The 17,933-nt window shown below is 42.5% G+C and overlaps 1 protein-coding gene across 7 annotated transcripts in view; it reads right to left on the reverse strand.

Moving 5' to 3' along the window:
- syne1a (spectrin repeat containing, nuclear envelope 1a) overlaps window positions 1–17,933 on the reverse strand; it is a 136,165-nt gene that overhangs the window by 74,023 nt on the left and 44,209 nt on the right. For all 7 annotated transcript variants that reach the window (XM_084952168.1, XM_084952170.1, XM_084952169.1 and 4 more), the window contains 20 exons: window positions 16,845–16,968; window positions 16,592–16,758; window positions 16,290–16,443; window positions 15,495–16,150; window positions 15,010–15,189; window positions 14,751–14,904; window positions 13,073–13,231; window positions 12,289–12,471; window positions 12,096–12,197; window positions 10,065–10,268; window positions 8,419–8,626; window positions 7,651–7,763; window positions 7,148–7,353; window positions 6,874–7,035; window positions 6,498–6,777; window positions 6,163–6,335; window positions 4,646–4,955; window positions 4,365–4,529; window positions 2,664–3,023; window positions 1,088–1,224 (listed from right to left, as the gene is read on the reverse strand). In XM_084952168.1, coding sequence (XP_084808294.1) covers window positions 1,088–1,224; window positions 2,664–3,023; window positions 4,365–4,529; window positions 4,646–4,955; window positions 6,163–6,335; window positions 6,498–6,777; window positions 6,874–7,035; window positions 7,148–7,353; window positions 7,651–7,763; window positions 8,419–8,626; window positions 10,065–10,268; window positions 12,096–12,197; window positions 12,289–12,471; window positions 13,073–13,231; window positions 14,751–14,904; window positions 15,010–15,189; window positions 15,495–16,150; window positions 16,290–16,443; window positions 16,592–16,758; window positions 16,845–16,968 — 4,197 coding nt within the window. The remainder of the gene's footprint in view (window positions 1–1,087; window positions 1,225–2,663; window positions 3,024–4,364; window positions 4,530–4,645; window positions 4,956–6,162; window positions 6,336–6,497; window positions 6,778–6,873; window positions 7,036–7,147; window positions 7,354–7,650; window positions 7,764–8,418; window positions 8,627–10,064; window positions 10,269–12,095; window positions 12,198–12,288; window positions 12,472–13,072; window positions 13,232–14,750; window positions 14,905–15,009; window positions 15,190–15,494; window positions 16,151–16,289; window positions 16,444–16,591; window positions 16,759–16,844; window positions 16,969–17,933) is intronic.

The raw sequence follows: 17,933 nt of genomic DNA on the forward strand, positions 1-17,933 counted from the left end.
TAACAAGATTATAAACAAACATCTGTCTTCTCTCAACACAATATTTCCTGCTATATCACCAAAATGCAACACCAGAGATGATCCTGTATATATTGTAACAATAAATAAATGAACACTCTCCCAAAACTGCACAATGCCAGGGCAGAGCCAAAAGACATGAGACTGGTTCACATTTACTGTATCACACTGTCTTCAATATGGCTTTGTTAGAGAAAACTAGAAATTTGTGTTTAATATTGGGGGTGACAGAGAATGTTATTCAACCCTTCCAACAGTTTTCTCTCAAGCTACATAATGATGTAGTAGATTGCTGTGTTCTCCATACAGGCAGCCATTTATCTTGAGAAATATACACACCTAGTTCTTTTTTGCCCATTTCTCTTTCACATAATGTGCTGTATTTCCTTTCCTCTGTTGGTACTATGCAGATATTACTCTATATTTCTTTAAATTGTAGATTCCTACTATGGTTGGAGAATAGAATAGAATAGAATTCAACTTTATTGTCATTGCACATGCACAGGTACAGGGCAACGAAATGCAGTTTGCATCCATCCAGAAGTGCTTTAGTGATATAGATATATTACAATATATATTAGCAATAATATAGATATGTAAGTATATTACAGAATGGTTGCATAATGTTAAATTTTGTTCCATCTCCTGAAAACTCATAAAATTCCCATCTTTTTTTACTGTACACAGTGCTGTTATTCCATTTGGTATCCATTGTTTCTCATCTCTGGTCCACTGTTAAACCACAGTTTTCATATAATCTGTGTGATAACGTCTTCACTTTTGAGAAAACCTTTTACTTCATCTCCAGTGAGACTCTGAATTTCCTTTCCTTGAGCATTTGTTTGGATAACTTTGTTGGCTTTTAGGTTAGGAAGTTCAAGTTGGGGCCATTTCTATCTACATTTGAAAAAAAAGCAGCTTTTGGCCTCATCACACAGACTTGAAGCAAAAGACATCATGAATAAACTGTAGTTAATCAGTCAGTGTTTCGTTTTACATCCACAAACACTCCAAGGAGTAATTCTCGCTCACCCACATCACATCACTACAGCAGAAATGTTTCTCTCACCTGTTGTGCTGTTTGATTAGCGCCGTGACCCGGTCTGACTGTGAGCCGAGGTCTCTGGAGTATCGCACCAGGTCATTCAGTTGGCCTTTCAACTTCTCCGCCATTGGCTCGGCGCTCTGCAAGCCTTCCAGTATATCCTAAACGGCACAAATCAGACACCAGCTCAGTGTGTGTGTGACAAGGAAACACAAGCACCCAACGGATCTGCATGACACCCTCCAATAAGTCCGCTCGCATTCCTATTCACACCCTGCCTCAGTCGTTTTCACTCTTCTCACATTCAAACCGCACACACAGACGCTCAAACACATACTCACAGTGCTGCCTGTACAAAAGCATTGCTGTTCCTGGCGGAGTGTGGCAGGAAGGAACTGTGGATAACGGTCTCCAGCTCGCCTCAGCGTGCCTCACATTCTGCACTCACACAGTCATGAAATCCTGTCCCATGAAATATGTACAAGCTCTCTCTCTCTCGCTGTGTGACTCTCACTCACTCTCTGACGTATGACGATTAAAACAACCCTCCCTCCCTGCTCCTGTGGACTCGCTGCTCCCGTCTCCCTCTTCTCCTTTCCTTCCCTCCCTCCCTCCTCCTACGGCGGTTCTACTTCTTTCTCTACCCCACTCTCTCGCTCTCTCCTCTTTCTGTCTCCCTCCTCCCACTCCTTCCACTTATTCCCTCGCACACATTTTTCCTCCCGATGACTCTCTCACGCTCTCTCCCAGTGGAATTCAGCTGTCAGCCCTCACAGATGTAGAATTGGTTCAAACGCACACAAACAAGCACGTAACGAAAACAAGGCCGGACACAGGAAACAGGCTGGAGAAGGAGGAGAACGAGAAGCGGAGGAGGGGAAAGAAAAAAAAATAAAAACTCCTCTGTTCTTTAACAGCCCCAAATTGAGGAAAACCGGAGAAAGGCATGGCTGAAGAAGCCCGGAGGAGAAATATAGGGCTGAACGTGTTGGCACGGCCTTGACAATACAGAGAAATTGTCACACTGTAAACATCTTGTGGAGGTTAGAAACAGAGCAGCAGGGGAGGTGAGGAGCACAAGCATCTAAGAAAGAACCCCTGCAGCCAAGAAGGACATCTCAGCACACTTCAGTTCAACCAAGTCGGAGTATAGGCGGGAGAAACAATGAGGGAATGTTTGGGAGGGAGAGATAGTGGAAAATAATGGTTAAAAAAGACAAAGCGGGGAGGGGTAGAGGGGACAGCAGGGAAGACAGAATGAGCAGGAAACCAGGGGAAGTGATGGGATTGTGGCTGTCACTTGTTCATCATTCCAGTAAAGCTGATTTACAAACTAATCTGTTTTTAGGATTTACAAATAGAATGGATAATTACTGACAGAGAAAGCAGGGCTAATTGCAGAGGGTCTGTGTGTGTCTGTGTGTGTACTTTGTATTAAACAATGCTAATCATAGGACGGCAGCATAGCCGCTGTCAGCTTTCACCCACCCCAGCGAGTTTTTATTATTGATGCTGTTTTTTTAAATGCACCATTGTGAGAAAATGAACAGATAATAATTCAGGCTCTCTTGTCATTATGTTTATTTAAATTCTATAGTACCTTAGCCAGCTGCCATCCCTCCACGGCCTCCTCGCCGTTACTCTGCCCTTCAGCTTTAACCAGCTCCTGGCTCCACCCCCTCAGACGTCCATCAAACACTTTTGACTCTTCCTCCAACTGGGCGGTCAGACGGTTATATTCCTCTTCGGAAGCCGCGGCAGCGGACAGGGCCCCCTCCAAGCTATCCCGGGCCCTCAGAGCGGCCCCTTCCCATTGCTCCAGAGCGTGGGACAGCGCCCCCAGCTGTCGATCCATGGCCTCGCAGCCTCCCGCTGCCGTGTGCTCCGCTGTGGACGCCGCGCTGCGACGTACCCGGCTGAGGCGGTCACGGCCCTCCAGAAGTCGACACTCCACGCGCTCCTGGAGAGATAAAGAGGGTAGGTAGGTAAGAGACAAAGTTGCTACGGAAACTGTGGCTAAGGAAACCGCAATCTCTGGCTGTGCTGGTGTCTATTTAAAGCTGCCGTATAGTGTTTTCATCAGATGTCCCCTGCTTCATCCCCTTACATGTTTATATCTATTTCTTTGATTCTGTCAGTGCACCAGTTATTCTGATTTGCTGTATTTTTAATTTCCATATCAGTAATATCGCTCTGTTAGTGATTTTTTTTCCCTCTCCTTCCCTCTTCACCTCTTACTCTCTAAGGGAAAGCCAGGCAGATGATGTGAAAAACACTTGAGTGTGATGCGATAGCAGTGAGCTGATAGAGGGATTAAAAAGGGAGAAGATGGCTATGAAGATCAACCTTGACACTAAATAAAAAATGAAAACTAGCTTGTGTACACAAGACATATCTCCTCTTCTACTGTAATGCTTCACACAGCATAGCTCTGCTGACACACATTTATAATGTGATAATTAGTACCCATGTGTAAAATTTAAATGCAAATCAATTTTTCCTCACATATTTTCTCTCCTCTGTAATCGCAGAGTTGAAAGATTTAGCATTAAATTCATTGCTCCTTTTCTTTTTTCCTTTTACACACGACCATAAACCATATTATACTGCATTGGCAGTAAAATGCATCATGAGAGATTGAGATATTTGGCTCTGATATGGGAACAAGCTGAGAACCAATTCCAATTCCCCGCATAATTTGCTCTCCTTCATAGAGAGAATGTATTCATCAGATGGGTTCAGATAATTCAGCAATCAGTTATCTTCGCAAGAACTGGGCGTGGATTAAAAAAAACAAAACAAAACAAAGAACAGCACACACATTTCAAGCATGCAGAAGAGCCAAAGACAAAGTATTCTTAAATAAGTTAAACATCGCTTCCACACAAGAGTCGCTGATACTGCACTGAGAATCATTATGTCTATATTGGGTTTAAAGAGTTAATCCTTCTTTAATAGATGTGTAATTAGTGCCTGTTACACATCAATTATCCCAACAAATTCCTACAAGTTATAATTCTCAAATAATCTAAGTTTATAACTAAAAGACAATTTAACCAACATGTACCGCGTGCTGTTAACATGGAGTGGCTCAAGAGATTTCAGATTATGTCAAATAAATTTTAGATTGTTTAGCTGATACTGTTTTAGCATCCGTGTACTTGTGTCTTTTCTACAGTTTTATCACTTAATTTATGTGGGCTGAAATAATCTGCAACTCTTTATGATTTGTCCCCGAAAAAGGGCGGTAAGCACAGAATGGAAATGCTTGAGGTGACCAACAAATGTTTGTCTTCCTTACCCTAACTTCTGACAGTTTCTTTTTGATGGATGTGGAGTCTCCTGATGTGTCAGACCAGTGCTGTAGCTCCTCCCCTGCAGTCATTAGCCAATCAGTGAGCTCTCTAACGGCCTCCAGGTAGTCCTGGTGCTCCAACACCACTGCCTGTGCCAGACGTACTCTCTCCTATAGAAGAAACACAAAAAATGTACACGTTATATTACCGAAAGCCTTGATCAAGGTGAAAGAGGTTGAAGGTCATTTACATTGTAAATTAATAAATAAAGGCAGATGTTTTGTACCTCCACCAAAGCTGTGAGGTTGTCAAACTGCACCTGCAGCTGGGTGCGAGCACCATGGTTAAAGCTGGCATCACCAGTCTTCTTGAAGAGTTCTCTGGCTTTTTCCTCCAGTGTGGACAGCGCCATCTGGTGGTCTTCTAGATCAGCCAGCAGAGCACGGAGTCTCTCCAGCTGTGAGGCTTTTTCTCTAGGTCCTGGCTGAGGGGTGAGAGGGGCACACACCTCCCGCTCCACAACCTCCATCCAGCAGCGCAGTTGGGCGGCACTCTCAAGGTATCCTCCCCACTGAGACACAGTCCACTCTAATCGACTGGAGACAGAACAGTAGATCTCTCATACACTTTTACAAATGGTGTAAAAAAAAAATAGAAAATAAAAAAAAATCACATGAAATCTTTTACAACTACATGTGTAGACTGCTTAATTTAAATCTTGGTGCATAAAAATCTTTTTACACCTTTTTACTCTCCTGTACATTTGCAGCATTGCAGAAGAAGCACAAACTGGCAGTAATACTGGCTTAAAGCCTTTCTCCCCTTTTATCAGGAGGTTCAAAACACACAAGGACACAGACACACACCCATAATTTTCCTTGCCATCTGTTACCCCTGCCTGTGCAAATAGTGCCAATATCCACATACTCACACACACCTCTAATTCACCTGCTACCCCTCGCCTCCTGTTATCCCGCTCCCCTTTCAACACAAACACACCGCATGTGTGACCCACTGTTTGCCATCCGCCATTTAGTCCCTAATGGGATCAATTTTTTTTTCTAGGAGGGGCCATAATTGGTCAATTAGACACACACACACAAACTGATGCACGTGCATGCCGTCACGCACGCACACAAACACACCCGAGAGCACATACTAAGACACATCAGTCACAGTTGGAAAATGAGACACATACTTCTCATTATTTATTTAACCTAATGGTAATTAACAGCACCGACACATCAATCTGTGGTGCTGAAAATAACCTGTTCCTAAGAGAGAATTTTTTTTTTTGGCAAACAGAAACATCCTCTCTTAAATGTTCATGGGCAAATGTTTCAGTGGCAGAGAAATGGGGATTGACTGGCATTTATATTGAGCTCATCTAGTCTCACTGACCAGTCAAAGTGCTTCAGTCTACAAGCCAAATTTATCCACACATCCATACAGTGCTTTTTGAATTTTAAGCACTTTATCTGCATCACATCCACGGCCAATTTAGAACCAGGAATTAGCCTAACATGCATATTTTTGCATACCTTGAGGAGTACTCAGAGGAAACCCACCCACGCACAGAGAGAACATGCAAACTCCACACAGAAAAGCCCCGGTTAGGGTTCAAACGTGAAAACTTCTTGATGTTAGGTGACAGTGCTAACCAAAGTGCTTTATCCAAAAGCATACATGTATTCTATAACTGCATGCAAAATTAGTTAAAGGCAGGAATGCTTCTTTACTCATTAGATTATCATTTTTAGTTTATAACAAATTGCAGGTGATAGTTAAAGTGAGTAGTTGTACCTGTGGCAACTCATGGCTGTCACAAGCAGTGTAGCCCATGCGTCCTCCAGTTCCTGCAGCTGAGAGCGAACCACTTCCTGTCCGGCGGCGCCATAGCTGCGCAGGGCGAGCTCACCTTTACCCATTGCCATATTTAACTTGACCTCACCCTCTCCCTTCAAAAGCAGGATATCCTGTGCAAACAGACATTCAGAGTAAAAAATAAAAATAAAATATATATAAATATATCTTAAGCAAACAGCCCCCTCTTGTGTTCACTGGAAAAACTAGATTGTAATAAAGGTGAATTACCTAAATAAAGAATACATGCAGATGTGGTCTTGTTGTCCTCTCACCTGCACCGTCTCCAGCCTTTGCTCTAACTGCTCTTTGGTCCCCATCGTGCTGTCGACTGTACCCAGTCGCTCCTGGATCTCCTCCAGCCAGGCCCAAACCCCCTGGAGAGTGTCTCCAAAAGCCTGGCTCTCCTGGCAGCCTCTGAGCCTCTCCCTGGCTGCCTTCAGTAGGGCCTGGTGCTCCATCTGTAGCTGGCCTGTTACTCTGACCTCTCCTCCTGACCCCCGGCCTGCCTCAGATAGAACTTGGGCTTCCTGGCAGAGTCGCTCAATAGATTCCCTTACAAAAGAAAATGATATATTATTGTTCTGAATATTCAGTAGCTTATGCTGTGACATGTATAGCATATGGCCACAGACACCCTCATATACAAACCTTCTTTCTGTCAGTTCCTTATGGAGTTGCTCCATCCTCTCCAGCTCTTCTGTGGTGTCTGGGGCTCCTTGCTGGCTTTCTCCCCCAAGAACTGGCTCAGCCTTAAGGCTGAGATCCATCTGCTTCAGCCAGTCTCTTATACCCTGCACGCAGTCGTCAAAACTATGGGAAAAGAGGGGAAGGAAGAAAAAAAAGAATTAATGAGAGCCATATTTCTATTTGATTCAAATTCCTTTGTATAAAAGGAAGAAATAACCATAAGTGAGAGTGTTACTTTTTCAGAAGGCCAACGCTCTCCTCCAAGTCCAGCTTGCTCTGATAACAACCATCCAGAAAGCTCCTCCACTCTCGCTGGCAGGCAGAGAGGTTCTCTTGAACCTGCACTGCTCCAGCTTTAGGTAGGTGGAGCTGGAGTTTCCCAGCCTCTTTACAAACCTGAGAGAGGCGTTCCTCACCCTCTGAAATCCGCTGAAGTGATACCTGTCAACATAGGATGCGTCTCTAAATAAAGAGCCAAAATCTTCAGATCGGGACTTTTTTGTGTGTTTTCATCCATTTAAACAACTCAAAGTGTTTATTATTTACAAGCCCAGTTTAAACTTATGACTTATACTAATAAATTATGTGGAAGGTACAGATATATGTTTCTAAAAATATAAATTGTTTATACTGTAGCATGCTCATATCAACAAGTCAACCTCCTTAGAACTTTTAAGTGGAATATGCACTTCATAGCCCTTACATCTGCACAGAGAAAAAGAGCAACAAGTAACGTACCTTTAACCTTTGTAACTTGGCTCCTAGGAGGACAACATCTCCTGACGGGTTAGAGCATTCTTTCAGCTCCAACTTCAGAATCGCTAGCCAGGATTTGAAGTCTTGGACAAGCTCTGATTGAGGGAACAGGAAGAAGAGATGAGTTAAAAGCTGAAGAAACATACAGCGACAAGTCGAGGAAGACGGATGTTGCAGATTATGGCAGAAAAAACATTTTAAAGTGAAGAAACCTGAAGAAGAAGTGTGAGAGCAAGCAGTGTGTTAAGGCAGATGGAAAGTGTGGGCGTGTCCACGCTATGGAGTGCTAGGTTGCCTTGGCAACAAGCCCAAAATGAGTCCCTCGAGAGCAGATGTGACGAGAGCGACATTACTCTCCGAGGCACAGGTGTGTGTCGGCGCAGTGAGAGTGCACCAGTGTACCTGACAGCATGTGTGTCAATGGAGTGTGGGCTGTAGTGGGCGGATTGAGTGCGCTCTGGGGAAAATGTAGGATAATCAACAGCAAATCTGTTGCGCTGCTAACACGAACAAATGGCTCTGCTTCGTGTAACAGTGCAATGTTTGATTGGGTGATTATGGCATTTTAAGTGTTATTAAAAATTTTAATTTGTCCTCATCAGGGAATAAGTTATTGCGGCTACTTACTATTACTGATAGATAAGATCGCTCGGTGCATCAGAATGAAGAAGAATTAAGCACCTTTTGTAAATTAGCTGATACATCATCAACGGCACAAACAAAATCCGAGCAAAACTGATGATCGCTTACCGTTGAAATGGAGCTGCAGACCGTCCTGCAGGTTTCCTCTGGTCTTGGCACAGCGTTGGGAAACGGTCTCGGTTCGTTTGGCAATGGAGGTGAGATCAGACGAGAGGCGTGACAGCTCCTCAGAGGGATGCGATCTGCACAGAGCAGTCAGGGCATCTCTAGCCGAGTCCATGTCTGCCCTCTGCTGCTGCACGACACTCTGCAGGTCCTGGAAATGGATCACAGTGAGAAATTATGCAAATAATTCTGCACGTTTATAGCTATGTGCTCTGTATGTATTGTACTGTGTCTATCCTGCAAATGTGTCCTAAGGCAACAGTCTCTTCTAGCAGAACGGATGCTGATCTGTTGCTGGTTTGACATCTGTCCTCCAGAAAAGCATCACTAATCAGGACAGGCGTTTTCCTTCAGGAATCAAAATTCTATGATGTAAACATTTCTTTCCTTCTTAAAGGAAAGAACACCTACTACACCGCCTATGGTGCTCAGATTTTTATTAGGGAAATACTTTTGAGGAGTTTCCTGCTAGAATAATAGTCGGCCTCATCACTGATGGGGACGACAAGGAGTACAGAGGACTGACCCAAGACTTTGTGGACTGGTGCCAGCTGAACTACCTCCAGATCAATGCCAGTAAAACCAAGGAGCTGGTGGTAGACTTCCGCAGGCACAAGCATTCTCCACTGCAACCACTGAACATCCAAGGTATGGACATTGAGGCTGTGGACAGCTACAGGTACCTTGGTGTTCATCTGAACAACAGACTGGACTGGACTCATAACTCAGACGCCCTCTACAGGAAAGGGCAGAGCAGGCTGTACCTGCTGCGGAGACTCAGGTCGTTTGGAGTGGAGGGCCCACTCCTGAAGACCTTCTATGACTCTGTGGTGGCTTCTGCTATCTTTTATGGTGTGGTCTGCTGGGGCGGCAGCATCTCTGCCGGGGACAGGAAGAGACTGAACAGGCTGATCCGAAGGGCCAGCTCTGTTCTAGGATGCCCTCTGGACCCAGTGGAGGTGGTGAGTGACAGGAGAATGACGGCTAAGCTGTCATCACTGTTGGACAACATCTCCCACCCCATGCAGCAGACTGTGACAGCACTGAGCAGCTCCTTCAGTGGGAGACTGCGGCACCCACGGTGTGGGACGGAGAGATTTCGCAGGTCTTTCCTCCCCACTGCTGTCAGACTCCACAACAAAGACTTCAACTGATCAAACACACACATCCACACATGTGCAATAACACTAAGTGCAATAATCTTTTCTGTCATCGTTGTATTTTTACTCAGTTGTATATAGCATTTGTATTCTATTTTTATCTTATTGTATATTTATTTTATTCTACTGTATATAGTATTTTATTTTTATTCTATTCTCTACAGTTGTGTACTGTATTTATTCTTATTGTATCCTAATTTTTGCCTCATAACTTTTGCACTGTCCACTTCCTGCTGTGACAAAACAAATTTCCCACGTGTGGGACTAATAAAGGTTATCTTATCTTATCTTATAACAATAATTAGCACATTATGATTAGTTCCTCTAACTAATTAGGTAATAAGCTCGTTGTAGGTGTGTAAATAAAATAAACTTTGTACAGTTTTTGTGAGTTTTTCTGTCTTACTGAAGGAACTGATAATGCCATACCTTAACAGTGCCAATGTCTTCAGGGGAAGTAATTTCGGTGAGGTCCGATAAGGAACCCTCGACTGCCTCCAGCCGCTGGGCCATCTGGGACATGAGGTCCTCCAGTCGCTCTTTCTGGAAACTGAAGTAGGTCAGAGTGTGCTTGGCCTGATTGTACACCTCCTCAGCATGGGCCATTTTCTTCCTCAGATCTGACTGCAGGACCTGACATGTGAGAATCAGTTTTAGTCACATTTAAACAACACAAGAGTATGTTTAATTATTGGTCCAGTACAGTTTCATAGATTTGATTTACGGTTTCATAGATTTGTGACTATAAGTTCCTCCTGAGTAGAAGGTACAGATACTTTATGTCACGGCTGGCGGGGTGAGCCGTGTGGTGTTGGAGGAAAAGGAGGACCCAAAATGCAGGCAGCCGACTGATGATATGAGTGAGGGTTTATTTACAGGTGACAGTGGCAGAAACAGACAACGAAGCATGAGAAAACAACTGAAGAAACCTAAACTGGAAGAACTAAATGACAAACCTGAGAGCATACAAAAGGGGTGCGGGGCAGAGAGACGCAGAGACAGGAACGAAACACCATAGAACGCAGACGAACCGACAACGAACACAGACCGACACCCACTATATATACACACACACACACAAGGTAATCGGGTAATCGCACACAGGAGGGAAGAACAGCTGATCTGAATACACATGATGACTGGAGGGCACAAGCTGAACACAATGACAACAGACACAGACCTTCAGAATAGAACAGGAAATCCAGAACACGAGCCTTCAAAGTAAAGCAGGAACACACAGACTGATTTACAACACAACACGGGGACATGAACAGAGCACCGAGGACAGACACAGGTAGGGCTGAATATACACCAAACTTCAGGTTCAACCCTAAACTAATACAAAATCAGAATAAACACAAGGCACAAAAATGAACTTCAAGGAAACACAAAACGCTGGGTCAAAATGACCCAGGACCATGACACTTTATTTGTCTTCAGCTCAACTGAGAGCGCTTATTTGTAAAGTTTAAGTCAATCAAGAGGCAATTTGGAGCAGAAATTCTAGGAGTAAAGCATGAACCACATAAATCAGATGAAAGTAAATTACACAGGGATCAAGGACCATGGCTTTGTCCAAGATCACAGAGGGATTTATCACTATTTTGTTTGTTCAAAGCCCTGGCCCTATAAATGGGAAAAAAACTGATGCACTCTTCCAGGCAGCCAGCAACAGGGGGAATTAGTACTCCTGCAGAGGACTGAGGGAAGTGGAAGGGAGAGGCAGTATAGCATAGCAAATTAATTGGAAGAATAATGAAGATAAATGTGGCTTCTGCTGATGTGCTGTACTATGTTAAGGAGAGACGGCCACGAAAGAGACCCCGAATTAATAGAACGGTTATTTATAAACAAGAAAAAACTGAGAAAAAAAAAATATTTTAACCACAGGTGTCATAAGCTAAAAATAAATAGGTAAGTCAATAAATTGTGTTGTAACGTACATGGGTGTAAATATGCTGTTTACACCACTACAAAACATGTTCTAAACACACACAGCAGAGCTTGACTGACACACTAGTACTGCCCCTTGGCTACAGCAATTAAATGGCCCCTCCTTTTATCTGCCACGGCTGTCACCTAATCCTCCTGATGTGTCTCTGTCACATAATCCTGCCGGTTTAGCTGCATGTACATTAATGCACTGAGCTTCTGCACACCGTCTAACATTTATAACTGCTAAGCACTCTCAAATGTCCCTCTGAAGCTCTTACTGGTAACACAACAAGAGCACAACAGCAGTGGCAACAGGTGTGGATGAGAGGAGGAGGGTTACTGGATGCAGGAAGACTGAACCAAGCCGCAAAAAAAAGGTCGTCAGCACTGGATGTTTCAGTGTCTACTTATTCTATACGCAAAATCTGCACATGATCAGAGAAGAAGTCTGGGTTCCACATATTGTGGTTTTAATCTTTGATGAATAATACCTTGCATTATTTTTCTCTTCTCCTATACATTCACCTGCATTTGTAATGGGATTTCCTGCAGTCTGGCTCGAGCCTTCAAATCTGCCACTCTCTCCTCCAAAACATCCAGCATGTGCTCCCTCTTTTCAACCTCCTCCTATGAATCAAAGTGCAAGACAATTAAATAACATTCACAGTCATCTGAGCAAACATTCATTTGCGCACACTTTCACGCAGCGTACTCTGACCTGAAAGGTCGCAAGCTGGGCCTCTGTCTTCTCCTTGTCACTGAGACTGGCGACAGCGTCGGTTAGATCAGCGATGGATCCACTGGTCCACTGGTTGATGTCCTGCTCTGCGGCCTTGAGGTCATCCCAGAGTTTCACACAGTAGCCTAATCTTTCTGTATTGGTTTGTATTTTCTCTGCGATCTTAAAAGAGAAAAAGAGAGACCAGGAGACTATGTGAGGTATGTAAGAGAATAATACATCTCAATCAAGAGGAGAGGAAGGCCCACCTCCTTTGTGTTTGGCTTTCTCTCTGTAACAGGGGATGTATGCTTTACAGGGAGATGGAAGAAAATCGCTGCCTAATTAGTCTGACAGATGTGCAAGTGAGAATCGACAGAGAGAGACAGAGACACAGATAACCTGTCTAGACTTATTTATTTCTCTGTCTCATTTTGACAGCTGAGCAGACAACAACAACTCAAAAGAGGAGAAAATGTAGATAAAATAAAATAAAAAGCAGAGAAAAAATATAATTGAAAAAAGTGACGGCGCAGGTGTTCAGCAGAGATGAATGTTTTTTTATACTCACACAGATTTGTTCATACCCTTCATAGTTATTATTGTGCTTCAGGCCCAGACTCGGGGAAAACACCATTTATAGTTTATGGATTTTTTTCAGTTTTTTATTTAGATGTGGAAAATTCTGGGAAACTTTTTGATGTTACAAAAATATTTCACTTCAAAACACCTGAAATAACAGAAAGTCAGTATTGTGCATTTATCTTTACTAAAGACTACTCACCGCCAGCCACTGCTCTCTAAGTGTCTCTGTGTCTCTCTGGATGGAGGACATTTCACAGTTGGGAACCTTCTCCAGCTCCCTCTGCAGGTCCTCGACCGTCCTGATGAGCTGGTCCATGTCTTCCTGTTTTTCTCTCAGTTCATCTTTTATGGCTTTATGCTGAAGAGAACACAGCAAGGGAAATGGCAACAGGAGGGAGAGATACTGTTCAGTGGGGAGGTAAGACAGTGGGTTTCTGAGATTTGGTTTGCTAAATAAATATAAGACAAGTTTCTTCTTCCTCCACCTCCTGTTTTTTTTCTAATATACAATAAAAACAGTCAAACCACAGAGAAAGCTGTGGAACTTTTCAGACTAATTTCCTTGATGAAAATAGATTATTACTCACTTAAAACTCATTGAATTACCAGAAAATGACACTAAAGCTGATTTTTCTTCTTAGCTCATAAAAACATTCTTACATAAGTTTTCATATAAAAAATAAAGTCATACTTGGATCTATCATATCCGGTTTTAACAGTAGTTGATATTTTAACTCATTATAGTAGGTAAAATCACAATGAATAAATACTTTCGACCATCAAAAGTTCCAACAAGTCATAACAATGAAAAAAAAAAAATCTTTGAGAGGAATGGATACTGTCCTTTTTGACTCCATAACAAGGCTCACAATTAAAGTTACCAATTTGATTACTATATAAATTACTACTGTATAAATTCTTTAAAATTAACAATAGGTTCATTTCATGTTAGCTCATCAAATCCCTCACACCAATCAATAGATCTTCTCAAAAACTTGTTTTCAAATGCTTTTCCTAGTAGCCCTTTTTAAAATCGTGCTATTAAAAAACTACTTAAGCATGGCATTCAATTGTTATTAAGTATCTGGTACTATGGCTCTATGAACATGAGGATAACTTAAGCTAACATACAATGATGTAACTCCAATCCCCGATGCCAGATCTGTGGAAATCATAATTTTGAGTTGATGAACTGATGTTTGTTGATAATTTCTCATATACAGGGCACATCTTTTTTTTTTTTAAAAAACAGTCCAAATCAGGTGAAAGGTTTTACAGAGATTAAAGATCGAATATGAAACCCCTACCACAAAACAAAAAACCCACATTTAGACCCAACTTCAGTATAATTTCTTCAGCCATGACACCATGTACAAAATATAAACTCACTTAATTAGAAGAAGCAGATTTCTCTTAATATTATATATTATATCCCAAATTTCTGATGATCATTTTTCACATTTTGTCATTATGAGTTTTATAAGGCACTCATTTTTATGTATAGCAGCCAAAGACTGTTTTGAAAGCAGAGCAAGATGTTTTCATTCAATTTATCCACCCTTCACAGCCAAGTTTTTTTCTGGCCAAGAAGAGAGCATGTGTGCTGGGTGCCTTTGCAACTATCCCTAATCACAAAGTAGATTGGTAGAAACCAACCTATAAAAAATTGAAGCACCTGGGTCAAGTAGTTTTCTAGTTAGTGGATTTTTTTAATGTCCCTCATCCCTTGAATTATTTCTTTTGTATTTATTTAGAGAAATTACTTTTCCTTGTATATTTTTCCCCAAGCAATTCTATGATGGTCATTTTTTTTTTAGTCCGATGCACAGAAATGTAATAATTCAATACTTTTCTGAGAATAAACATAAACTACTGACTTGCGTGAAAGTCCTTTTGGCTTCCTGAGCACTGTGGTTGTGGTCAGGCAGATTGTGAGCAACGGCCTGAGCGCTCTCCATGAGTGTGGTGAGGATCGACTTCAGGTGGTGGAACTGGCGAAGAAGATCTAACACAACTCCACTGTGTTCCTGACTGCATGTTAAAACAAATCAGAAAACGTCAAATATATTATTTTTTTTAAAGCAGGTGGTAAAAGATGGAAAAAAACAGATGGGTGAGAGAAAATTGATCTCTTACCTGTTGATGATTAGCATCCTGACGTTATCCCAGGCTGTCTTCACCAGAGCTACCTCCCTGAGTGCTTCTCCTGCCAGCTCACTGTCTCTCTGGGCCAGCTGGTTTCCCTTTTCTTCTAACCACCGTTGGGAGTGCTGCAGGGACTGGAGCTCATCCTCCAGCTGGACAAAGAAACGCATCCTGGGAGAATAGATGCAGAAGAAAACAATGGAGATTAGTAGCCTGATTCCAACATATTACATCTCAATTTCCAGGAGATTAAATTTGTCTGCCTGTATGTTGGCTTCTGTAATAGACAATAGACTCTGGCATACTGTAGATCTTTGAATCAAAGGTTCATAGTAGGCAGTAGAAATGCAAAGAGTAGGAATGAAGCAAGGACTGACAGCATTATTACTACTGAAAGCCGACATTACCAACTGTGCTGACACTATGAATACTGATATATTTACTGGGCTGAAGTGTCAAAATTAAAATGAACAAACCTGTTGTGAAAGGCCTGTACAGAGCTCTCTCTGATGCCCTCCTGTCTTGCATCGTCCAACAGTTTCTTCAAATTCTTCATCACTTCTTCTCTTCTCTCTCTGAAGGAGCTCCACAAAGCCCCTAAAGCATCCGCTTCACTTTGTCTCCACCCCACACCCCTCTGCACCTCCTCCAGAGCCATTGTCAGGGCCACCGCCTGTCCTCTGCAAGATGTTCTTCCCTGAGGATGGCTGGCATCTTTAGATCCCCTCCACTCTGCTCCACACAGGTGCAGATGTGCTTTGCTCAGCTGCCCATCTAACCCGACAGCTTCAGCCTCAAGTCGGGCCACTTCTTTAGCCACCTCTCCTATTTCGCGATGCAGCTCTTCAGCTTTGGAAGGGTCCCAGCTCCCTCTGCCCTCCACAGCCTCATGAAGGCGACACACGGCCTTAGCAGCCATTTTATGCTTCTCGAGGAAAGTATTTAACTCGGTCAGGCACTCTTTACGAAGCAGCAGGAGACGTTGGGATTCACTGAGAGGTTGCAGGCAGTCCTCTCTCCATGCCTGGAGCTGCTCTTGGGCCTCTGGGGTGGAAGAGCAAAGCAGGAAGGACTCTTTTTTATGGAGAGTCTCTCTCAGCGATGCATTCTCCTGTAGCTGTGCCTCATGCTCCTGCAACACGATTGTTCAATTAGACACATTTATGTGAGCTCCAACAGCAATCGATGCAAACTTGTTTACTAAAACTGCTCCAATATACATACAGCCTATAAAGGACATCAGTGCTGACAGCAAGTTATTGATCTCTCACCTTCAGCTTAATAAACACAGCCTCAAGATCAGCAATATCAACCTGGGAAGAGTTTCTCAAGAGAGACAGGAAGTTTTCACTCCACTGGGTAAGGGGCAGCAGTGCCTGATCAAACTGCTCCAAGTGCTCCAACTGCAGCTCCAACCGCTTTATCCTAAAAGTGAGGGTGGGAAAAGCATGGACTGAGAATATGGAAGTGACTGTTTTAAATGTAAATTTAAAAAAAAATTGCTAGGATCCATTCACATACTGTAACCCAGATGTAAATAAGCTATATCATAATCAATCACCCTAAAAAATACCTGTGTAATATGCTGTTCTTCACAGAAGCGCATCTCTCCTGTAGTTGTATGAGATCATCACTGAGCTCCTGGATACGAGCTTCGGGTGCCGTGGGGTACAAGCAAAGCCCGAGATTCACGAGACCCTGAAGGAGAGTCTCGTGTGACACCGTCTCTACCTGCATTTCCTGGATAGGCATATCATCAATGCAAATTAGATAAAATAACAAAACTTTCTTGTAGAAACAAATACAGAAAAGTAAAAAGATTTTACCTGCACATTTTGTAATTCATTCCTAAGCTTTACTTTATCTGCAGAGAGCAGTTCGGTGTCTGGGCAGCACACAGACTCACACCTGTCCAGCCAGCTTTTCATGGACAAATTTTCCTTTTCATATCTGTAGATGCAGATGTTGCATGTATTAAAATCAAGGAAAATATAAGTTGCATCCCCTTAGGACACACACAATTACAAGTTCACTTTTTTTCCTTTTTTTTTTTCTTAAATCTGACCAAAGCCTAGTATCAGTGACAAGGTCATAATGGGGAAACCATATCTTCCCAGTGCACCCAGTGCTGGAAATAATCCCTTATACATATACCTGCAGGATACAGGATGAGGCTAACTGCAGAGACACTAAGCCGAACACACACACAAACAGACACACATAAACTCTGCTGAAGTTTAGTGGCAAAAACATAATTGAGTTCATTTCAAAAAGAGTCACCGGCTGGGTAAATAAAAGGAAGTGCTAAAGCTTGGGCAATTTAAACAGCCACCATGTGGCTAGATCATTATTTTCTCCTCACGCTTAAACAGAAAAGAAACAATCACTCCGGTGAAGGACTATTGTGTGACAAAAGAAAGCGATAAGAAAGCATATAATTAGAATAGAAATGCACTGGCTGACAGGGGGACAGACAAGATCTCGCTCTTCCACATCACACTAAGATGAGAGACAGATTCAGAGGAATAAAGAGGAAACTGGCACAGAGAGAAGCAGAAACAGCACATGCACAATAGAAGGGAAAATGGCATTTGCTTATTCAACTGCAGGTGTGTGCTAATGGAGACTACAGATGTTTCTCAAAAAATGACTTATAATATTTCTCCATTTTTATAAATGTACTTTTTGATTTTATGTTTGTTTTTTTTTCAATGTGGCAAAATCTGAAATATTCAAACAGGCCTGTTGTAGGTGTTTATCTATACAGCACCAAATCACGACAACAGTTGCCTCAAGGCGCTTTATATTGTAATGTAAAGACCCCACAGTAATACAAAAGTGTTGAAGGGACACATACACCCGAAACCCTGCTTTGGGCCATACCAAAGCATAATAAACTCTAAACACTAAACTAA

Source organism: Perissodus microlepis, chromosome 15, assembly GCF_051167445.1.
Source record: "Perissodus microlepis isolate ML-2025 ecotype Zambia chromosome 15, ASM5116744v1, whole genome shotgun sequence".
In the NCBI taxonomy this organism is placed as follows: Eukaryota; Metazoa; Chordata; class Actinopteri; order Cichliformes; family Cichlidae; genus Perissodus; species Perissodus microlepis.